Below are 25,620 nucleotides of genomic sequence, written 5' to 3'. Positions count from 1 at the left end.
TGTAACCACATCATCAGCAAAGAAGGGTGATGCAATAGAGAGAGAGATGTCTACTTTGCAGAAATTCAGTTATTAGGATCCTTCAATCCACTTACACCTTAAGTATGTTTACCTAGCCTACCTCTCTTCCCATACATTTTGCTTTGTATTTTAAATTGATTTAATAGGGGCGCCTGAGTGGCTCAGTCAGTTAAGCATCCAACTCTTGGTTTTGGCTCAGGTCATGATTTCACGGTTTGTGAGTTCTGGCTCCGCGTTGGGCTCTGTGCTGATGGCACCGAGTCTGTTTGGGATTCTCTGTCTCCTGTCTCTGACCTCCACTGCTCATGCTCTTTCTCTCTCTCAGAAATAAATAAGTATTTAAAAAAACAATTTGATATAATAAACTGTGATCTGAGCATTTTATTTGGTCTGTGGACCTTTCTGTTCAATGAGATCTTTGATAGTTTATCTAGGACCATACTTGGAGGCTACTGTTGAATCAAAGTAATTTCCACATGACAATATATTTACATTTTAATCTTCTCAATAGCCCTTTGAAATAGGTACTATTATTTTGCCCATTTTAAAGATGAGGAAACAGTCACAGAGAGGCTAAGCCACTTGCTCAGTGTCATCCAGCTTGTTTACTAGCCCATAAACCTAGAAATATTGCCTCAAGTATGATATAAACTTCTTTTTTAAAGTGTACCACCTCATGCCAGTCAGAGTGGCTAAAATAAGCAAATCAGAGAACTCTAGATGCTGGCGAGGATGTGGAGAAATGGGCACCTACTATACTGTTGGTGGGAATGTAAACTGGTGCAGCCCCTCTGGAAAACAGTGTGGAGGTTCCTCAAAAAGTTAACAATAGAACTCCCCTATGACCCAGCAATAGCACTGCTAGGAATTTACCCAAGGGATACAGAAATGCTGAGGCATAGGAGCACATGTACCCCAATGTTCATAGCAGCACTCTCAACAATAGCCAAAACATGGAAAGAGCCTAAGTGTCCATCAACGGACGAATGGATCAAGAAGATGTGGTTTATCTATATGATGGAATACTACATGGCGATGAGAAAGAATGAAAGCTGGCCATGTGAAGCAACGTGGATGGACCTTGAGAGTGTTATGCTGAGCAAAATAAGTCAGGCAGAGAAGGACAAATACCATATGTTTGCACGTATAGGATTAGGAGGATCTTAACGGAGGACCAAGGAGGAGAAGAAGGGGGGAAATAGTGGGGGAGAGGGAGAGAGGCAAACCATGAAAGACTCTTGAATACTGACAAACTGAGGACTGATGGGTGTTGGGGGAAAGGGGGGAGATGGGCATGGAGGAGGGCACTTGTGGGGATGAGCACTGGGTGTTATATGGAAACCAATTTGACAATAAACTATTTGTAAAAAAAAAAAACACAAAAAAACACAATAAACTATTTTAACACAGAAAAAAAATAAATAAAGCGTGAACTAAAGTTCTAACAGAAAATATGAAGAGGTGTTCAGGGGATTTTTAAAGGGCACTAAAGTCCTTATATTGTTCCGGAAAAAGGGATATTGAACAACCTTAAACTTTTTTTTAGAACATCTGTAACTAAATGTGCATGTTAAAAATGTAAGGGGAATCCATAATCTTAAATACATATTATTAAGTGAAAGAAGTTAACCAGAAAAAACTATATATTGTATGATTCCAACAACATGACATTCTGAAAAAGGCAAAACTGTGGACATAGTGGGAAAAAAAATCAGCATTTGCCAGGGGTTAGGAGGGAGGGAAGGATAAATGGGCAGAGCAGAGAGAATTTTTAGGGCAGTGAAATAATTCTGCATGATAATATCTATAATGGTGGATGAATGTCATTATACATTTATCCAAACCCATAGGATACACAACAGTATGAGTGGACCTTAATGTAAACTATGGATTTTGGGTCATAATGTGTCAATGTAGATTCATCAACTGTGACAAATCATCACCACTCTATGGGGGATGTTGATAGTGGGGGAGGTTGTACATGTGTGGGGAATTGGCATATATGAGAACTCTTTGTACTTTCCATTCAATTTTGCTGTGAACTTAAAGCTGCTCCAAAAAATAAGTTCTCTTAAAAATATTTAAGAGACTCCACCAAATTACAACTGACAAAAGAAAAATAGATAAACTATACTACATCAAAACTTAGCAGTTTGTGCTACATTGTCATCAAAAATGAAAAGACAACCTACAGCATGGGAGAAAATATTTGCAAATCATAAATCTGATAAGGGGTATGCATACAGAATATATAAAGAACTCTTACAGCTCAGTAAAAAAGATAAATAACCAAAATATTAGCAAAGGATCTGAGTAGAGGCTAATTGTCCAAAGAAGATATGCAAATGGCCAACAAACGCATGTAAGTGATATGGCTCTGATTCTGAGAGTTTTAAATCCCTTATATTCTGATAGTAGTTTTAGGTCTTGTGTCCTCTAATAGAGGTAAAAATACTTCATCTAAGTTTACTTTCGAGGTATATTTCCCTCTTTTTGGAAGAAGGCATACCTGGAATGTGGGAAACTTCAATATATATCAATGATGGATGAGGCAGTGACCAAAAGGTAGAGCCATGACGTGTCTGAATATTCTGCTAGGCATAGCAGAAGCAAAGACCAACCAAAAAAAGAAAAAAAAAAAATGTCATGTGCTTTGCTTCCTGGAGTTGACAGTCCAGCAAAGGTGGCAGACATACCCAAGTAACACAGACAAGTTCTATGTCTCATCCTCCTACCATGCATTTGGAGAGACTTACAAATTGTTCTGGCATTTTCCCTTTGGAATCATTCTAAACAATTTCCACCCCAGTAATGTCTATTCTAACATTTTGATACTATAATTGTTTAATATTCCTCTACTCCAAGACCAGGTTATCTTGATCTCCAACCAGGCACCTACCCCACTCAGGTCAATATTCAGACCACCAGCATAAACAACTCCCTCCTTCTACTGGACTTCTACTCTTCTAGGGAGTTGACAGCCTAATCTTTTGACCTTCTAGTGAATCTGCACATCACTCTAAATTGATGTCTAATGTCAACCCTCACTATTTTCCCAAGTCTTTCATCTGTTTGGGCTTTATTACATTCTTATCATTCTAATCCACTTTTTCCACCAGAAGATAGATTCCAATAATTTGTATAGTAATAATGTATTCAGTAATATATCTTTGATCACATCATTCCCACTTTAAAAACTTTAACTAGCATTCCCAGTACATACTGATTAACAGTACTTTACTATTCTGGCTTCAAATTCCAGCTGGGCTATTTACTAACTTTGTGACCCTAAGTTTTACTTCCTTGAGGGAGAAATTTTCTAATGAAAACCAAGTAAGACTCTGCTCAGAATTTCGCACGGATGAAAATCCCCCTCAGGATTCAGTGACAACTCTCTGGTTGCTAAAAAAGATCTCATCCACTTGTGAGATTTTTTTTTTAACCTAACAGGGCTGGGGAATCCTCTTCATCACTCCAAGGTGTTCATTCTATGTACATTAGAACATCTACATACTTGACCTGACTTGAGGCTCCATAGGAATATTTATTTCTTCATGAAAAGTACAGCAAGTGAGTCTACAGAATCTCACCTGAATGTTTTAAACTCTAGATACTCTTATCTCCTCTTGGTCAGTGCATGATCAGGCGTATTTTTAAAAAGTGCTTCCTGACTATAAATGTTTTTCATAGAAAATTTAGAAAATACAGAAAAACTTAAAGAAAATAATTATTCATCCTCCTACCACCTGTTTTATGTATAAACTTCCAGTTTTGTTTCTAAATGCACACATAATCTTTGATCCAATATAAATAAATGTTCTCTTAACTGATATTTCTTGAGATTAGCATTTTTCTCTGTCATCATAAATTACATTATTTGTAATACCAATATATAGTATCCATAATAAAAACATTCCATAATATATTTATGCAATCTCACTGTTGAGTACTTTACCTGTTTTCATTTTTCACTATTATAAACAAAGCTCTAATAAATACCCTTAAAGATACATTGTGGTACATACTACTGATTAATTCCTTGGGGTAAGTTGTTGTAAGTGGAATTTCTGTGTCAAAAGGATGGTTTATTTTTACAGATTTTGATAAATATTGCTAAACTGACCCTCACAAATATCCCAGTCTCCTAGATAGCACCCAGTGTTCCCTGCCTCCTAGAGTTCATACCCCTGTGTGGCCCCTTCCACATTATAGCAGGACTGGTATATGAGACCCAATGAAGATATCAGAGGTGTTGTTACATCACTTCTGAGTTTAGGTTAAGAGACACTACAGCTTCCATTTTGTTCTCTTGTTCTCTCTTGCTCTCTTTGATCACTAGCTGAGGTTAAGGGCAGCACTTTGGAGAAGCCCAGATACCAAAGAACTGATATCTGTTGTCTATAGAGTAGGTACACTTTGAAGCAGATCCTCCAGCCTAGTCAAGTCTCAGACAACTGCAGGCCCTGTTGACACCTTGACCACAGCTTCCTGAAAGACTTTAAGTTAGAACTATCCAGCTAATCCACTCCCAGGTTCCTGGACCACAGAAACCAAGATAATAAATACTTGTTGTTTTAAGTTACTGAGTTTGAAGGTAATTTGTTATACAACAATAGATAACTAATACAAACAAAATACCAAAAAAACTCCCAGAAGTATAAATACAAAAAAAAAGGGAAATGTGCCTACTTGTCTTCTCACATTTTCATCAACATTGGATATTCCTAGTTTTAACATCTACTGCTATTTAATAGGGATAAAATATTGTCTCATTGTTTTACATTGCTTTAATTTCTAGTGAGGCTGAACTTTTTTATTTGGTTTGGCTCTTCTAATTTTTCTTTTGTCATGTATTCCTTTTCCTATTCTTTACCTATATTTCTATTGAAGTGTTCCTCCTCTTCTACTGTTTTATCAGGCTTATTATATATTAGGAATACTACCCTATCTCTGACATTTATATTGAAAAGATTTTTCTTGTTTGTCATATTTCCCTATTTATTCTTCCTTATGCTATTTTAGGTTAGGAGTTTTTCGATTCTTATATAGTCAAAGCCATCAGTCTTTTCCTTTATGGATTCTGTCTTTGTTTGTAGTTTCATGGAGAGGTCTACTCACTGCTAGTCTGGGTTCGATGTTTTAATCCAGGCTTTCTTTTAGACATTTATGATTACATGTTTAAGTTTAAATCTTTAATTTAGCTCAAACTAGTAGACTGTATAAAGGAAGTAATCCAACTTTATCTTTTCACAAATGAATAGAAGAATAGATAACGTTAAAAACAAATCAAATAAAAGGAACAAAACTCATCCAAGTAAAAACAATATAAAAATGCAATATTATATTTAAATTTGTTCATTATTATTATCATTACTAGTTACAAATTATCAATTAGCTAGAATCAATATGCCAGAATCTATTGATAGGCCAGAATCTGGGCCAAATACTCAAAATGTTAGCATTAATATCTCCATTTTGCAGACAAATAATGTGAAGCTTGCAAAAGGCTAAATGACTTGTATAAAGCCACACAACTAATAAGTGGTGGAACCAAAATTAGTTGTTAATATCCTAAAGTAATTTTGTCTTCTTTTTTAAATAAATGGAATGAGCTCCATTTATGATCCAGCCACAAATAATTATCAAATTATTCTCCGTTTTAGCCTTAACTAGATGGATATAATTTTGGATGTGACTAAATTTAGATCTAATCAAAATTTCTAAGCCTCTAAAAGAATCAAATTCCTCATTAATAGTTTTGCTCTCTGAATTGTAATAAAAAAAATCAGCAATTGTGTTTGGGAATGGAACATTAAAATTTTTAGAATCAAAATCCTCTTAAAAATAATCGTGTTTGAAACACATAAGTATGAATTATTTACTAGCTACCAATGTACTGTTGAGAATAATTAGAAAATGATAAATTACAAGAAAGGGAGAGGAAATAAAAATAAGAGCAGAGAAAAACTGGATGTTTAGGTACCTGAATTTGGGAAGAAAAGAAGAAAATACACATAAGCCATGGTCCTGCTCTTCTGTGTCTGTTGATGAGAAGGTCAATACTTATATAGGATAGAATTATGTTCTTTGGATACTAGGAGTCAGCTCTGCTTAGGTATATCTCAGAATAAAGTCCTCATGTGAGGGTACAGGCCAAAGAGCCAGAGAGATATTTTAGTTCAGTCTCAAAATTCTACTTTTTATTTTTACGAAGATGAATAAGTTTTGGTCTTTCTGTGACTCCCTCTCCACTAACATAGAGCTTTACTCCGACTCAGGAATACAGTGGAGTCAGAAACAGGACAAGGGGATAGCTAGGGTGAATCTCAGCATGAAGTTAGGTAAAGGTTATTTTTAAAATGCTTTGACAGTTGATGCCTACGTCAAATTCTCTGCTTAGGAACAGAGCTAAAAGTATATAGGCCTGGTTGAGTTAGTGAATAGGTTGGAGTTTTAACCAGTGTGCCATCAAATAACTATGAGGAAATGCTATTATCTTAATTTTCAAATTTAAATTGTATCAAACTCTCTAAATTTCTAAAATGGTTCAGGTCAGGAAATAAAGGCTCAAACATGTAATTCTAGAACATTAGAGAAATAAAGCTATTATTTTTTTTTATCAGTCAGGGTCCAATAAGGAGATATAAACTACATTGTGATTTGAACAGGAAAAGTTTATTATAAACAATTGGTAACAGGGGCTTAGAGAGTGAGATAATTGGCTAATAAGAGTTTAAGAGAACACTAAAGAATATATGAATACCAGATATAGGGAGCGGCCAGTACTGCTAGGCTTGAGATAGAATGTCCAAGGAAGAGGACTGGCCCATGACTAAGATCCAAACCACATAGAAAAGAGCACAGCCATGGCTCACGAGATGTTGAATAAGTCCCTGAGTAAGTTCACCACAGATTTCACCATATATCTGCCTTTGGAGCTCCAGGGGAAGCCGTCCACAGGGAGGAAGCTAGCTGGTGACACTCCACTATAGAGCCACCCATGAGGAACATGCTCAAGGAAACCATTCACAAGAAGGTACCCCACTGGCAGTAGTCTGCTGTAAAGCTGCCTGAGGCAGATGCCTGGCAGTAAATGGTAGATCTGGAACTGAGAGGGAATACATTGATAACCAGCATGCTCTGTGTTATAAGTTGAATTGTGCCCCCCGCCAAAGTACATTGAAGTCCTAACCCTTGGTAACTGTGAATGTTACCTTATTTAGAAATAAGGTCTCTGCAGATGTAATCAGATTAATATTACAGCCTTTGGATGGGCCCTAAGCCAAAATGACTAGTGTCCTTAGAAGAGAAAAATTTGGACACAGACACACACATGGAGGAGAAAGGCATGTGAAGATTCAGATGCAGAGGGAGATAGCCATGTGAAGATGGAGGCAGAGATTGGAGTTATGCTACCACAGTCAAGGAACGTTCAGGACTGCCAGTATATGGAATGGGCCAGGAAGAATCTTCCCCAAAAAGATTCAGGTGGAGCATAGTGCTGCTGGCACCTTGATTTTAGATTTCTAGCCTCCAGAAGTGGAAAGAATACATTTCTGTTGCTTAAGCCACCCAGTTTATGGTACTTTGTTACAGCAGCCCTAAAAAATTAACACACTGAGTATGTCCAGTTTCATTGATCTAAGCAATTTAGCATTTCTGAAATCATACTGGTGGCATCCTAAGGCAAACACTAACAAATACCATGCATTTAATCTAATTTTTGCCTTCCTTAAATATTGATGATTGACTAACATTCCATTTAGGCTTGGAATCATAGACAAGGGAGAAAATCTTGGGAACTCAAAACCAATATTTTCATTTTATTAAAGCAAATTTTTATATGCATATAGTATATCTACAGAAGAGTACATAAATCATAAAGTATACAATTCAACCCATTTTTACATTGTGAATACCTGTTTAATTTATCACCCAGGTCAAGAAAGGGAACAACACAGCACACTTGAAAATTTGTTGTTTTGCTTGGCATTAAGGTTTAAATAACTGCAATCACTCAGCATGCATTCTCTTGCAACTGGCTTCTTTGTAAACCATTATATTTGTGATATTCATATACATTGTTACAGGTAATTATAGTTTGTTTATAGGCATTGTTATCCTCCAGAGTCAGAAAACTGAGGCCCATGATCCAAATCTAACTGACCACCTGTTTCTGTAAATAAAGTTTTATTGAAACACAGCCACACCATTTATTTACATCTGTCTATGGCTGCCTTCATGCTACAAAGGCAGGGTTGAGAAGTTGGAACAGGGATTGTATGGCTCACAAAGCCCCAAATATTTACTATCTGGTCCTTTATAGAAGTTTTCCAACTCTGCTATACAGTAATCCATTGAATATATATATCACAATTTATTTATCCACTTATTCAAATGCTAAGGAGCATTTCCATAATCTCCATGCTGAGACTACTACAATTAGCACTGCTATTAACATTTTAGTAAATATCTTTTTCTTAAGATATATAGTTATTTCTTTTTAGCATTAAACTAGTATGGGAATTACTAGGTTGTACAGACATGTTCAACTTTAGTAGCTGTGCCAGTTTTCCAAAGTGCCAATCTCCTCATTTTAATGAATAAGAAAACTGATGTGGACATAAAAAGATACCTGCACTCCCATGTTTACTACAACATTTGCCACAATAGCCAAGATATGGAAACAACCTGAGTGCCAATGGATGAATGGATAAAGATGTGATATATACAATGGAATATTTATCAGCCACATGAGAGAAGGAAATCCTGCCATTTGCTATGATATGGATGGAGCTTGAGGGCATTATGTTAAGTGAGATTAGTCAAAGACACATGAGAGAAGGAAATCCTGCCATTTGCTATGATATGGATGGAGCTTGAGGGCATTATGTTAAGTGAGATTAGTCAAAGACAAACACTGCATGATATCACTTATATGTGGACTCTAAAAAAGCTGAACTCATAGAAGCAGAGAAAGGAATGGTGGAGAGAGGATGAGGGAAGTGAGATGATATTTATCATCGCAAATTTGCAACTATTAAACCAATAAGTTCTGAAGACCTAATGCATAGTACAGTGATTATAGTCAACAATAACTTATTACATATTTGAAAGGTTTTAAAAGAATTAATCTCCACAAAAAAAGGCATGATAATTATGTGATGTAATAGAGGTGTTAGTGAATGCTATAATAATCATTTTGCAATGTGTAAAATAATAAATCAACATGTGCAGACTTATGCAATGTCATATGTCAATTACACCTCAATAAAAAATAATAAATTAAATTAAATCTAAAAATAATAGAGGGGGCAGCTGGGGGACTCAGTCAGTTAAATGTCCAATTTCGGCTCAGGGTTTGAGCCCTGCATTGGGCTCTGTGCTGAGAGCTCAGAGCCTGGACCCTACTTCGAATTCTCTGTCTCCCTCTCTCTCTGCCCCTCCCCTGAGAGCTCTCTCTCTCTCTCTGTCAAAAATAAATAAACATCTTTTTAAAGTTTTAAAAATAATGGGAAGAAATAAAAAACTGGTGCCCTGGAATGCTGGATTGTATCAGAGTGATGGATTGGAAAGAATTTCTAGTTTTGGAAAACCTATATTTTAAAGTCAAACAAAACCTCACAGGAAAGTACTGAGTTAAGTTCAGTTCTAAACTTCTGGGCACAGGGAAATATTTGTGGAAGGAAAAAAAAAGCATTTCTTGCTCTCAACAATAGGCAGTGCATTTATAAGAATCTGGGAACAGAAAATTTTAAGAATAAAAACCGTGGCTTACAAAGTCCTTACCTTAGAATAAATGCAGCTGTCAGTTCCAAACACCCACTTCTGAGAATTATCTCCTTTATGTCTGTAATGAAAATGTAATTTAGAGACTGACAGCTTTTCTCCACACTGAAACATTTTGTAGGTTTCAAATGAAAGGATCATTTTCCACCTCCTGGCAGGAAGAGGGCTGCCCATACGCAACCAAGTCTCTACTATCATCATTCTACTATCATTGTACCATTTCATTCTATCATCCCTCCTACCTCAGCAACTGAAACCTTCCTTCCCTAAGACAACCAATTTCTTTGGTACCCAAAGTAGTGGTGGTGGTGGTAGTGGTGTGTGTATTACCCATGGCAACAGTGATTAAGAGTTAGAGAGTAAATAGAATCAAAAAATATTATAGAAATTTCTGTTTCCAAAAGAGATCCTCTCTCCATAAGACAGAAAAAAGAGTAAGTATAAGTAACTATAAGTAAGTAAGTATAAGGATTAAGAGGATGGGATGGACATCAGGGAACTACAAATCAAAACCACACTGAGATACCACATCACGCCAGTCAGAGTGGCTAAAATGAACAAATCAGGAGTCTATAGATGCTGGCGAGGATGTAGAGAAACAGGCACTCTCCTACACTGTTGGTGGGAATGTAAACTGGTGCAGCCCCTCTGGAAAACAATGTGGAGATTCCTCAAAAAATTAACAATAGAACTCCCCTATGACCCAGCAATAGCACTGCTGGGAATTTACCCAAGGGATACAGGAGTGCTGATGCATAGGGGTACATGTACCCCAATGTTCATAGCAGCACTCTCAACAATAGGCAAAACATGGAAAGAGCCTAAGTGTCCATCAACGGACGAATGGATCAAGATGTGGTTTATCTACACAATGGAATACTACATGGCAATGAGAAAGAATGAAATCTGGCCATGTGTAGCAACATGGGTGGAACTTGAAGGATGTTATGCTGAGCGAAATAAGTCAGGCAGAGAAGGACAGATACCATATGTTTGCACATTATAGGTGGATTAGGAGGAACTTAATGCAGGACCATGGGGGGGAAGAAGGGGAAAAATAGTTGGGGAGAGGGAGGGAGGCAAACTATGAAAGACTCTTAAATGCTGAGAACAAACTGATGGCTGATGGGGCTGGGGGGGAAGGGGGGTGATAGGCATGGAGGGGGGCACTTGTGGGGATGAGCGCTGGGTGTTATATGGAAACCAACTTGACAATAAATTATTAAAAAAAAAAAAAGGAGAAGAAGAAAAAAAATAGGATGGGATAGAAAAGGATACCATGGAAAATTAGGACTATCAGGCACCTGTTTCTGAAATGACCAGATAATTTTATTAAGGAATATCAGATTTTTTAAACTAAATATGACAAAAAAAAAAAATCCCTAAAATGTGATAAAGCTAATCAGGCCTATATTAACTAATCGTGTATTCATTAATATTTAGAAACCTTACAAAGGTAGGACAAATGAATTAAACTAAGTGTAATGGGATGTTAAACAAGACTTTTCCTACTGCCTCAGAGTTTTGACAGCAACATCAATGATTAGGAATAAGAGGTGTCAGGTAATGCTCTATTCTAAAGCAAGGTGCTTTATGATCTGGGCAGAATATGCCAAGGAAGCAATACAAAACTGGCTCACTGTGCATTAATTTTTTACTCACATCCAATTTATATTAGGAAATGTGAAGAGTTCTTGGGCATTTTGAGATAGATGCTTGATAATAATGTACATTTCCAAGCCCCTATCCTCAAATTTTGATTATAAAGGTCTGGACCCCCAATCTGCAAAATCTATATTAACAGGTATTGCAAGTGATTCCAATCATAAAAACTCTACAGAATTTGGATGTGTGTGGTCTATAGACCAGACTTTTAAAAACACTGAACTAAAAGAGTTGAGAGCAGTAGGGAAAGGAAAGACCACATCCTTATAAAAGGAGAACTGAATTGATGATTGAATCAATGGGGTTGGGATTAGAAAGAAAGGGAAGGACAAGTCTCAGGTGTCAAATTTGGGTAAACTAGAAGAGAACATGACACTATTAAAAGAAAGTGCAGTTAGAATGGAGAAGATAGGAGCAGAAATGTGAGAAAATATGAAGAACTCTAATACTCAGATAAAATCTTTTTATGCAATATCTTTCAAGGTCTAACTGATTCCTAAGCCAAGAATCTCATTCTCAAGTTTTCAGTAAATGTAACTGCTGTTCAACTTCAGCATAGTGTAGGGATGAGGGAGGTAATAGGGGAGTTAGTCTTGCTGGAGATCTTTTTATTTTGTAATTAACAAAGGAAAAGAGAAACTTTAAAAATAAATTTTGGGGGGAAGTGCCTGGGTGGCTCAGTCATTTCAGTGTCTGACTCTTTTGATTTTGAGTCAGGTCATGATGCCAGGGTTATGAGATGAAGCCCCTTATTGGGCTCCCTGCTAAGTGCAGAGCCTGCTTAGTGCAGAGCCTGCTTAAGATTCTCTGTCCCCTCTCTCCTGCTCACATTCTCTCATTAAAATAAAAAAAAAATTGACCTAGGGTCCTGAACTAAAATTTATGATTATAATAATATTTATTATCCAAGACAACAACACAAAAACTAAGAATTTGAAGTTTTTGATGAAGAATTTGACGAATAAAGTGGGATACAGAGAAATGAAGTGAGCTGGTCAAAAATCACAGATCTAGGTAATATCAAATAGGTACTAGAACCCAGAGCATGCAACTTTCAGTTCAACATCTTCTCAGTTAGATTGGAAAACTACAACACAAATTACTTTGTGTTACTTGAAGATTAAAAATGTAATTAATAGTTTAGGCTCATTGATTAGAATTTGATGGACAATCTTAGTGACCTAAAACATTCTGATATGAGGGGCGCCTGGGTGGCCCAGTCAGTTAAGTATGTGACTCTTGATTTTGGCTCAGGTCATGAACTCACCATTTGTGAATTCAAGCCCCATGTCAGATCTGGGCTGACAGTGAGAACCTGCCTGGGATGCTCTCTCTCCCTCTTGCTGCCCCCGACCTCTCTCTCAAAAATAAATACACTTGAAAAAAAAATCCACTTTGTTATGAACATAGTTTTTTACACAACTGTGTTTATATATTCACTAAATAGTTTCATGCTATACAAATTGTCCTGAGGTGCTGAAAAACCTCATATTTCAACCACTAAATAAAGAAACAATACAAACAACATTATTGCTGGTCTTTAAGGCTGTCAATGTCGATCTTACAACTATAGTCCTTTTAAATATGATAATAGATGGGGCTCGTGAGTGACTCAGTCGGTTAAGTGAAAAATCTTCATTTCAGCTTAAGTCACCATCTCACAGTTAGTGAAATTTAGCCTCTAGTTGGGGCTTGCTTGGGATTCTCTGCCCTTCCCTGTTTGCACACACACTCTCTCTCTCTCTCTCTCTCTCAAAATAAATAAACTTTAAAATAATCACAGTAATAATAATAAGTGACTGCTGTAATGTTTTGATGGAAATGTGCTGGGTTTTGATAAAATGTAGATCATTTTAACGTGGAATAGCTATAACTCAGAGCCACTTTATTGCTTACAGGCAATTCCTCCTGTTGCATAAATCATTGTGAGCATATTTCTTCAAGATAAATAAAATGGAAAATGATAATTTTTCAAAGTGTAAGACTTTGTAATTGGTAATTAATATGCTGATGCTAACTGTCAAAACCTGTAAAATTCAAAATTTTGTCTTTGAATTATAGTGTTGACTTGAGGATGAATGTGATTGTACAAACATAAACTACATCAATTTCAGCTTTGATATTCTGCATTTGTTGCATCTTTTTCCCAAATAATAATATAACTGGAGAGATGTTCACCAGATTGTCAACAGTATGAGGGCAGACACCACGTGTCCTTGGAGCTGAGACAGTCATGATAGGAGAATAAAGATATCTTTAAATGATATGTGAATAAAATGTCAAAATGTCATAACCCTAAAAATAATAATAAGGCCATTATGAAAAATGCTTTGAATTTAATATATGGCAGTTTAGGTGATCTTCTTAGTGAGTAGCTAAAGATATAAATTATAACTTGGTTAAGAAAATACACAATTATGAAAGAAATACAAATTTCCTAGCATTTGTCAAATTTTATCACAGCTCAAATTCTGCTCAAGAATTACCTTGGAAAGTTTGCAAACAACATGTAGTTTTATATCATATATGAGCCTTGTGAGCTTACTAGTAGTTTTTCTATCAGGAGTCTTTCTCTACATATATCTATAAATGTCACGTTTAGATTTTGTTACCAAAGTTATAAAAAACAAACCTCTCATGTAGTGCCTACAGCAGGCAAGATGAGAAGATATCATTCTAATATACAATAACTTCTTTAAAAACATAAAATTCCTACAGGGGAACCTGGATGGCTCAGCCACTTAAGTATCTGACTCCTGATTTAGGCTCAGGTCACAATCTCATGGTTAGTGGCATCAAGCCCATATCAGGCTCTATGCTTATAGTGTGGGGCCTGGTTGGAATTTTTTCTCTTCCTCTCTCCCTGCCCCTTCCCTGCTCACACTCTCTCAAAATAAAGAAACATATAAAAAATAAAATTTATACAAACAAAAGTGCATCTGTTCATCCAATATGCAATGATATACTCATATGGGACTGAATTAGAAAAGAAAATTTTCTCTTCTTGGTGAACAAGCTAAAAATATATTTATTTATTTTTTATATTTTTAAATGTTATTTATTTTTAAGAAAGAAAGAAAGAGCACAAGCAGGCACAAGCAGGGGAGAGGCAGAGAGAGAGAGGAGACACAGACTCTGAAGTAGGCTCCAAGCTCTGAGCTGTCAGCGCAAAGCCTGGCCATAGGGCTGGAACTCATGAACTGTGAGATGATGACCTGCATTGACGTCAGATGCTTAACCAATTAAGCAACCCAGGTGCCCCTAAAAAGATTTTTTATAGAGAAACAAAAACAAAATTTAAAACTAGCAATGATAATATCAATAATGACAAAAAGAGAGGAAAATGAGGAAGCATTATTCCATCCAAGAATCAAAGTCATAAATATCATGACATGTTCTAGGCTAAGGTTGAGAGACTTAAGTTCCAGTCCTGGATCTGACATTAACCAGATTAGATACATGACCTTTCTAGAACAGTTCTAGTAGACTTGGAGTATTTTATTTTATTTTATTTTATTTTATTTTATTTTATTTTATTTTATAGAGCACGAGCTGGAGAGAGGGACAGAGGGAGAGAGAGAGAATTCTAGGCAGGCTTCATGTTCACTGCAGGGCCTGAAGTGGGGTTCAATCCCACAACCCTGGGATCCTGACCTGAGCCAAAATCAAGAGTCAGATGCTCAACCAACTGAGCCACCCAGGTGCTGCTGGGCTTGGAATTTCTCATAAGATAATTATATTATTGTTATTATCACAACCACCACCATCACCACTGTTACTACTTCTACTGGTAAAGCATGCTTTGGAATAGATGCTCTTTAGAGTCTTTCCTCCTCTGAAAGCATACAACTTCCAAGACTAGTCACATACTCTCTCTCCTTCCACAAGTGAGGAAATAACTATCTGCCCTGGGAAGCTTACTCATTGTAACTCATTGAGTATGCACATGCATTATACTACTTCTATTGGGAATCTATAAAACATGTGTACACACACACACACACACACACACACACACACAAACACATTTTTTTCTTTGAAATATGCCATTTATCAGAGGGTAGAGGCAAGAAAGCAGCCCATAACTGACAGTTCAGTTAGGGGAAATTTCCTAGGCTAAAATTCATTATTTCCCAGTTGACTGTAAGAAGGACTATCATTATGCTTCACAATTACAAATCTATTTTCCCAGACAGCTTCAAACATCTCTGGTGTCTTCCAATCCTACCCAGACCAAAAGTAGGATCCATAGAGGACAAAGGGATTTCCCCTCCATGATTCCTAACACAGTAGAAATAGAGATAAGAAATTTCATCCATTCATCCAGCTGTGAAGTTACACATAGACAATTTTTTATTTGATTTTGACATTTCTAATAGTGTTATCTATATGTTTGAATATTACTTACATGTCCAATGCATAGCAAATGGTCCTTTCTATATTCTGCGGTTTGTCATTCTGCTTTATTCTAACTCTCAGCCTCCTAAACTTCAAGACTTGACCAAAGAGATGATCTTCAGCCTCTCTAATGACCTGGTCATATGCTGCCTGTTTACCTGTCTTTTCATCTCTGCACCTAGCACTACATAGCTACACTTGCTGGTTGTAGTTAATGGTGTCCTTAGAGTAGTGTTTGTTTAACCCAGTCTAGATTAATATTGGCCAGTTATCACTCCATTTCCAGTAAGACCTAAGTGAGGAGAAAAAGATCCAAAACACCATAACTGAAAGATTAACATTGAAATAAGGAAGACCGGAAAGATTATCAGTCATGTAATAGAAATGAATAAAGCAGGCTAGAGCTAGTATGAGAGCTATTACTGGGAACAGTGGAGAATGTAGCAAACTGGAAGGTTTATGCTCCATCTGAATCTGTCCCTGCATGACTGGTGTCATGAGATGATGAAAGTCCAGTACTGCCCATTCTTCTGATATTTTCAAGAAAACACAGAAATATGTAAGATTTTGTATAAAACCTCCTTATTTCTATAGGCTCACAACTAATCTAAAAAATGATAATAATGTGCAGCCAAACAGTATCTATGGGTCCCTGTTTGTTTTCTCCATAATCTAACCTCTGTGTGTAGAGGTATGAGTGTGTGCGTGTGTGTGTGTGCGTGTGTGTGTTGCTTTAATTAGTATGTGAATTTGACACTAAAAGCCAGATCCTCCATATCCACATTCTTTAAAAATGAAGGAAAATAAAGATTAAATGGTGGTCTTATCAAAGGACTTTGATGCAACTGGTTCGTAAGATGTCCAAAATATCTTTTAGAAGGAAGCATCTTTGACTTTAAGGTTTATGATTTTTACAATTTTCTATGATTTTCAGATCACTTGGCAATGACATCATTGGTCTGCCTTTCAACCACTCATGGTCAGATGCACATCACAGAAAAAATATTAAATACAATATGTGCAAGCACTTGCTATATTGAATAAGAATAAGATGAGTGACACCAAATGAGACATAACTGAACTAATGAGGCATGATATGTTTACAGTATTCTCTATGAGCTGTCAGGTTGCTACTTTAAGTGCTAGTTCTATTATTTTTTATTTAAAAGACTATGTCTTGATTCATAGCTTTTATTAAGATCATATTATACTACTTAGGAGAAAAGGAAAAAGATTGTCTCTAGAAGTTGTATGAGGATATTTACATTATTTAAAATAAAATATGGTTGTGTTTTAAAAAACATGAGCCACACAGTCACTTCAGATACTCTGGAAAAGATAAAAATACTTGAAAGTATCAGAGGTGAGGTGAATGCTAAAAATCTTGGTCCCTGCTGCTTTCTAAAAAAAAAAAAAAAAAATGCAGCTTCACAGTGAGAACTTCTAGTTTTCCAAATTTTCTACTATTCGCTTCCATTTTGTAATAGATTTTGCTTCTCAGATAAAAATCAAATTGCATTAATGTAAAGGGAAATAATCTTCATTTGCATAGGGACCCTCCCTTCTTCTCACTCCCACTGCCTTTCCTACCATTCTCCTCCTCTCCCTGTCTTTTCTGTCCTTCCTTACTGAATTAAACCAAACCTTTTCTTGTAAATGGAGATTTTTAAAAATTTTTAACGTTTATTTTTGAGAGAGAGAGAGAGAGAGAGAATGAACAGGGAAGGGACAGAGAGAGAGGGAAACACAAAATCCAAATCAGGCTATAGGTTCTGAGCTGTTAGCACAGAGCCTGTCCCAGAGCTCGAACTCACAAACCGTGGGATCATGACCTGTGCTGAAGTTGGACACTCAACTGACTGAGCCACCAAGGCACCCCAGAGATATTTTTCAAGTTAAACTTATTATAGGTTTTTAAAATCATTATCTCTTTTCTCATTCAAGCTCTCTTCCCCACAGGCAACGAGGATATCAAGTTTGTGGCTTCAATTCTACCCAAATCTGTGACCATTCTGGCCAGAGTAGGAAGTAAACCTCAGCGGGGTAAGGCCAGATCAGCCCTAATTTCAGAATCCAATAAGCCCAGGGAGACCTCTGGGCATGAAGAGCATGTTCTTCAAGCTATATATAACCTTTCTAAATACCTGCCATTTTGAGTTAGACCACTGATAAATTCTTTCACCGAGAGTGGTCTTCCCTCACCATTTTCCTCTGAAGTAAGCACTTAGTCATTTTTCACCCCCCATTTAATTTTTTTGTCTGTTCTCCTAGTTTGTCCTTTTGTAGTTCTAAAAAACAGGGTTTTTTTTTGAGAAATAATCAACATACAATATTGTAAAATATTGTGCAACAGGCACATATTTGAAGTGTAAAATTTGACAAGTTTTGAAACATGTACATGCCTGTTAAAACATCACAACAATCAAAATAATGAACATACCCATGTCTATCTCTACCCCCCCCCCCAAAAAAAACACCTGCAAAGTTTCCTTGTGCCCTGTTTTAATCTCATTCTCTTATCCCTCCCCATCTTCCTATCTTTAGGCAAGCACTATTTTACTTTCTAGATTAGTTGCCATTTTCTAAAATTTATACTCTCCCTTTATGATTTTCCCTCAATGTAATTACTTTGAGATTCACTGACCAATTCAAGAATTGGTTCCTTTTTATCGCTGAGTAATATTTTATCATATAGATACACCACAATTTATTTATCTATTTACTTATGGATGTACACTTGGGTTGTTTCCAGTTTTCACTTTTGGCTTTAGAAATAAAGCTGCTATCAACATTCATGTACAAGTTCTTTGTAAGGATATCAACTTTCATTTCTCTTGATTGAATTTCTGGAGTGAGATGGCTTGGCAATAAGTTAGATATATATTTTACTTGAAACATGTATATATCTGCATATGATCATGTATATATGTATATATTTTAGGAAAGTAGCAACTCTTCCAAAATGATAACCATTTTACATTTCTGCCAACTAGGTATGAGTATTGTAGCTTCACATCTTCCCAACACTTGTTATGGTCAGTCTTCTAAACATTAGACATTCTACTATATATTTAGAGTGCTTCATTGTAAATTTATTTTCCATTCAAATAATTATTAACACCTTTTAATATGCCAACTGTATCTCTTACTTGTTAAAATATTTGTCCAAATCATTTATCTGCCCATGTTTTCTTGAGTTGTGTATTTTTCAAACATACATTATTTTGCAAGTATTTTCTTTCAAAGAGCAGAAATTCTTAATTTTAATAGAGTCCAATTTATCAATTTATATCTTTATGGATCATGTTTAAGAAAGTTTTGACTAATACAAGATCATGAATATTTTCTTCTATTTTCACAGTTTTAAGGTTTTATATTTAGGTCTATAATCCATGTTGAATTAATTACTATATATATACAGTGTGACAGGCATGGATCAAAGTAATTTTTTATTTTTATTTTTTTGCATATGGATATTTAATTGTTCCATCACCATTTGTCAAAAACATTCTTTCTCCAATGAATTTCCCACTTTCAACAAAAATTAATTGACCAGATATGTGTGGATCTATTTAGGGATATTCTATTCTATTCTATTCATGTAATTGTTTACTTCAGTGCCAACAGCACACTCTTTTAATAACTATAGTTTTATAATCAGCCTGTGGCCAGATTAAATAGTTCTTCCAATTTTCTTCTTTAACAAAATTATTTTGCTCATTTTAGATCCTTTGCATTTCTGTGTGAATTTTTTAATCAGCTTGATAATTTCTATTAAAACAACCTGTCAGGGTTTGGATTGAGATTACACTTAAATCTATGGAGAAGGGCTCCTGTGTGCCTCAGTGGTTTACATGTCTGACTTCAGCTCAAGCTATATCTCTCAGTTTGTGGGTTCAAGCACCACATAGGGCTCTCTGCTGTCAGCTCAGTGCCCCCTTCAGCTCTGTTCCCTTCTCTTTCTGCCCCTCCTCCTCTCTCTCTGCCTCTTCCCCCTCCCTGCCCCCTCTCTATGCCCCTTTTCTACCCTCCCTCTCTCTGCCCTCTATCCCCTTTCTCCGCCCCCCCTTTTCTGCTCTTTCTTCCCCTTTCTCTGCTCCTCCCCATCCCACGCATCCATTCTCTCTCTCAAAAATAAATAAACATTAAAAATAAATAAAATTAATATATGGAGGAGAATGGACATCATGATGATATTGAGTCTTCTAATCTATGAACGTAGCATATTTTTGCATCTATTTAGTTCTTTAATTTCATTTAGCAATGTTTTTTAGCTTTCAGTGCAGATGTCATATACATATTATGTCTGATTTATCCTTAAATATGTCATACTTTTGATGTTATTTTAAATGGTGTTTCTAAATTTCAGTTTCCAAAGTTGCTTATTGCCTGTATGTAAGAATGCAACCAATATAAGTATATTGATTTCAAGTCCTCAAACTTGCTAAACTCATTTATTAGTTCTAGAAACTTTTTGCACATTTCATAGGATTTTCTACATAGGAATCATGTTATCTGAAAAATAAAGATAGTTTAGCTTCTTCAGTTCATATCTAGATGTCTTTTATTTCTTTTCTTGTTACACTGTCTAAAAGTTTCAGTGCAATGCTGAATAGATCAGAGTGGACAACTTGGGTTTTTTTCCTCATGTTTCTTTGTGCTTGGAAGTTTTTGAATCTCTCGGATTTTTTCAAAAAATTTAGAAATCTTTAAGATATCATTTCTTCTAATATTTTTTTGTTCTCTACTTCTTCCCCTCTGAGACTCTAATTACTCACAAAATAGGCATTATAAATTTTCTCATATCTGACCGACGGACTATTCTCTGAAAAAACAGGCAACAAACTCTTTGACCTCAGCCACAGTAACTTCTTACTTGACACATCTCCAAAGGCAAGGGAAATAAAAGCAAAAATGAACTATTAAGACCTCATCAAGATTAAAAAGCTTCTGCACTGCAAAGGAAACAATCAACAAACTAAAAGGCAACCAACAGAATGGGAGAAGATATTTGCAAATGATGTATCAGATAAAGGGTTAGTATCCAAAATCTATAAAGAACTTATCAAAATCAATACCTAAAAAAGCAAATAATCCAGTGAAGAAAAGGGCAGAAGAAAAGAATAGACATTTTTCCAAAGAAGACACCCAGATGGACAACAGACACATGAAAAGATGCTCTACATTGCTCATCATCAGGGAAACAGAAATCAAAACCACATTGAGATACCACCTTACACTGGTGATAGTAGCTAACATTAATAACTCAGGAAACAACAGATGTTGGTGAGGATGTGTACAAAGGGGAACCCTGTTGCACTGTTGGTGGGAATGCAAACTGGTACATCCACTCTGGAAAACAATGTAGATGTTCCTCAAAAATGTAAAAATGAGTGATGGGCATAGAGAAGGGTACTTGTTGGGATGAGCACTGGGTATTGTATGTAATTGATGTAGCACAGGAATCTACTCCTGAAGCCAAGAGCATACTGTATACACTGTATGTTAGATAACTTGACAATAAATTACATATAAAATTTTTTTTCTTCCTGGCTTTTATCGTGAATAGTTTCTATTGCTATCTGTTCAAGATCATTAATATATTCTTCAACAATGTCTAATCTTCCACTAGTCATAGTATATTTTTCATTTCATACCCTGCAGTTTTTATCTCTAGAAATTTGATTTGAGACTTTTTATACCTTCCACATCTCTATTTAACATGTTCCATTTTTCCTTTAATGTCTTGAATATATGGAATACAATTATAACAATTGTTTTAAGGTCCTGTGCATTAATTCTATATTTTATGTCATTTCTGGGTCAGTTACAATTGATTGACTTTCTCTTTATTATAACCGTGGACAATGTCAGCTGAAGCTTTTCTGGTTCCATGTTCAGTGGCTTTGGACTTGCCATTATCACTGGAAGGTGATTCTTGGTTTGTCTCCAGTTTACAGTACTGATTCTATCCCAGTTATCCACTCCATATACAACACCACATCAAATTGGGAATTGCTTTAGGTTTGTGTGCCACTCCTTAGGAACCATATGTTTAGCACCCTGCTAGCACAAATAGTTTGCTATGATGCTATGATGCCAGCATGCTTTCTCCATCTCCTTTCTGCCTAGGTTTCTTAATTAATATTACCTATTCCTCCACTGAGGTATTTACTACTGCACATGGCACTCATTAGCAATTTCTTGAATGGATTTTGATCTATATGCAGTGTTGCCTTGTGGATAAGAGTGGGTTATAGTGTTTGACTGCTTGAGTTTTCATTCTTCAACCAATTAGTAGGCATGACCTTGAGTAAGTGATTAACTTCTCTGTACTTCATTTTCCTCATCTGTAGTAATAATAATGATAGCTACCTTATCAGGTTGTTATTAGGATTAAATATGACAATAAAATATAAAGGAATTAGAATAGTGTCTGATTCAGAATTTGTTACTGTTAGAGTAAGAGGTATAGCTAAGATTTACACCAGGGAATCTGATTCGGTAGACCACATTCTTAATGGTTATGTGATATTCTTTTTTTTTTTTTTTAATGTTTTATTTATTTCTGAGAGAGAGAGAGAGAAAGTGTGAGCAGGGGAGGGTCAGAGAGAGAGAGAGAGATACAGAATCTGAAACAGGCTCCAGGCTCTGAGCTGGCAGTCAGCACAGAGCCCAGTGCGGGGCTGGAACCCACTAACCCGAGATCATGACCTGAGCTGAAGTCGGACGCTTAACCGACTGAGCCACCCAGGCGCCCCTCGTTATGTGATATTCTAATAACTGTTGGACAATCTGCTTTGTCTGTTAAAGAAAATATCCCTTCTATATTTGTTGTTGGGCTGTTGTCTTTGGTGCCTAAGTATCCTAGTTCTGGTTTCAGCCCAAAGCACATTTTACTCACCCAAAAGTAGTTGGATAATAGTTTCCTAAGTTCTAAAGTACAGTAGGACTTGTTTTGTCAATGCTAGGTGAAATCGAAAGGCAAATGAGCAAGAAAAAAAAAGGTTTGTAGGAAATAATATTTCAAGACTGTCGGTGATAAATCAACTTTCTTCTCATTCCTAATTTTTTATAAATCCATTTTCATTTTTAATTTGATTTTCCCAAGTCAGCAAAAACAAATAAAAAGGAGACTTGCTGCCCTAAAAATCAGCAATTTTTTGTCTCCTCAATTTTCTTTCACAGTTCAATATCTTAAATTCAGAAGATTTAGAAAAGGTTAAGAATACATACAGAACATTAAATATTTAAATTAACAACCAAAATGGATATAAAGAATGAGTTCCAATAATTATAGAGTAGAGCAGCAGCTTGTCTACAACATGGGTACATGTTGAACGCCAACATTTCACTTTTAAAAATACCTAAGAAATGCTACCAAACTAAGTAGCATACATTTTCAGGCTTATTTTAGATAGGAAATTAATATTGGTATTATGAACACAAATTTAAACACCTAAGGACTATTACATCTAAGCTGGGAGCCATCATGATTTGACTGCTCAGAAATCTTGAAATTAATATTCATTATTTTGAGCTAAATAGCTCATAAGCATTACCTTTTCTGTAGAATTAATTTATATCCTTCTAGTGATGTTCCCTCGGCAGTCTTGACTCTGATTGGGTGACCAATAGCCAGGCAGCCCTGCGTTATCGCCCGGCTCAGGATCATTCCAGTCTTCCAATGAATAGAAAGTGGGGGAGAAAGGTCTAAATAAGTTAAAAGAACCAGAAAATTCAACAATGTGTCACAACTAGTGAGGTCATTATGCCTGGATAAGCCTGGATATTAACAGTTGCTGAAAGTGAAACACTACCCACAAGTTAGCAGTCAGCAAGCCCTGCTCAGAATCAGTGATCTTCTGTCCGACAAGGGTGGCATTTTACAGTTCAGCGCAAAATAAAACAGACCCTGATATCTTCATTTGTCCTTTTTTTCTGTGCATATTTCACAGGGCAGCAATTTGGGGTCCATCATGTGTCACTTGTTATAGTTATAACTACAGAGCTTATGTGAAATATGTATGCACAGAAAAAAAAGAGCAGTGAACTGAAAAGATTGAAACAAATCCTTAACCTTTGTACCAATTTAAAGTTTTACTCTGGGTCTAAATACCATGGGTTAAACATTTTTAAGCGGTTTGTGAACTGCTTTTGCTTTACGTGTTAAGATACTCTGAATAGGAAATTGATTGATAATATTGTTTTAATGGCCATTTAACAGGTTTTTTACTTCGAGAATCAACAACACATTTTAAATGAGTGGCAAACACTAAGGATTTATGGCATGCAAAATTGTCTATCCTAACAGATAAAAATATGTATTTTAGAAAAAGGGAGAGAACATTCATTCTAAAAAAAGATTTTCAAATTTGTTTTATTTTTAGTATGGAGCTTTATTTTTCATGTTTTTTGGTGGTAAAAAAAAATGAAACCACACACACACAATTGGGAAAAGCAATTTTTTAAAATTTTGGTTCTAGTATGCACTAGGTTGAATCTTCATTTGACATGCTGTCTATATTGAAAGAAAACTGCTTTGGATGAGGAAAAAGAAACATTTATTAAGCACTTTCTATATACCAGACACTACACTTGAACTTCACACATGCTTTCTTATTAATCATCATAGCAACTGTGCAAGATAGATATGACTAACTTTATTTTATAGAGAAGGAAACAGTGGTTCAGTGCTACTAAGTAACTTTCTCAAGGTCATACAAAGGATTCTAATTCTGATCTACGTATCTCCAAAATCCATACTCTTTTTATTTTTTATTTTATTTTTTTTATGTGTGTGGGGGAGAAATTACAAGTGGGGAAGGGGTAAAGAGAGGGGGCAGAGGATCTGAAGCAGGCTCTCTGCTGACAGCAGTGAGCCTGATGTGGAGCTCGGAACTCATAAACTGTGAAATCATGACCTAAGCTGAAATCAGGCGCTCAACTGGCTGAGCCACCCAGGTGCCCCTCCATATGTTTTTTGGTAAGCATTTCAATTATTTTTGAGGAAATTTTCGACAAGTACAAGGTTTTTGCTATCATAAAATTCTAGAAACAGATACCATGGAATTACAAAATATGAGCTCTAGAAAAGAACTTTCCATATCAACTGGTCCAACTCTTTACAGATAAGACTAAAGCCCAGATAGAGCGTGTGACTTACCTGAGGTCACACAAGGGTTCAGTGGCAATGCTGAAAACTAAAACACTTCCATAAATTGGCCAGAAATAGAGCAGCATTCTATATTACAGTAAAAAGGCATACGTTTTGAAGTCAGATAGACCAAGAATCTTTCCTCTGCCATTCACTAGTCTTAGTTTTTTCAGCTGTATAATGTATGAGATTAAATAAGATAATAAATATGTAGAAGATGCCTAACATATAGCAGATGTTTAACAAAATAGCAAATATTGTTATTAAACCTGAAGCAAAATACAACTTAAAAACGGTTCTCCAAGTTGGAAGTACATTGAGGAAATATCCCATTTAACCTCATTCTGCCTTGATATATGAAATGAATATTCCTTGGTTCCTTTGTATCTGAATTATTCTATATGTTTGTTTTTAGCTTTCATAGAATCAAAACTTAACAGTTTAGAGCAATCCCAAATTTCATTTGAGAAAATACTTACAACCTCCCCCCACCCCAACACAGTACCAACAAGCTTGCCTGAGGTACTCTGCACCCATGGAAGTGCTAAGAAAAGGCCAAAATAATCTATGGCAAGGGGACAAGGGAAGAC

At 35.9% G+C, this 25,620-nt stretch overlaps 1 protein-coding gene across 1 annotated transcript in view; it reads right to left on the bottom strand.

Annotated features, from left to right (window-relative positions):
• The window catches only part of LOC144238940 (doublecortin domain-containing protein 1-like), a 111,586-nt gene that overhangs the window by 78,280 nt on the left and 7,686 nt on the right, over positions 1–25,620 (bottom strand). The window contains exons 3-4 of the mRNA XM_077772886.1: positions 23,436–23,554; positions 9,811–9,871 (exon numbers count right to left, since the gene is read on the bottom strand). Of these exons, the coding sequence (XP_077629012.1) occupies positions 9,811–9,871; positions 23,436–23,548 (174 nt within the window). The 5' untranslated portion in view covers positions 23,549–23,554. The remainder of the gene's footprint in view (positions 1–9,810; positions 9,872–23,435; positions 23,555–25,620) is intronic.

The sequence above is a fragment of the Crocuta crocuta genome, unplaced genomic scaffold (genome assembly GCF_008692635.1).
Source record: "Crocuta crocuta isolate KB4526 unplaced genomic scaffold, BGI_CrCroc_1.0 scaffold382, whole genome shotgun sequence".
NCBI classification, from domain to species: domain Eukaryota; kingdom Metazoa; phylum Chordata; class Mammalia; order Carnivora; family Hyaenidae; genus Crocuta; species Crocuta crocuta.
The sequence above is the reverse complement of the archived record's forward strand: the minus strand, read 5'-3'. Positions and strand labels throughout refer to the sequence as shown.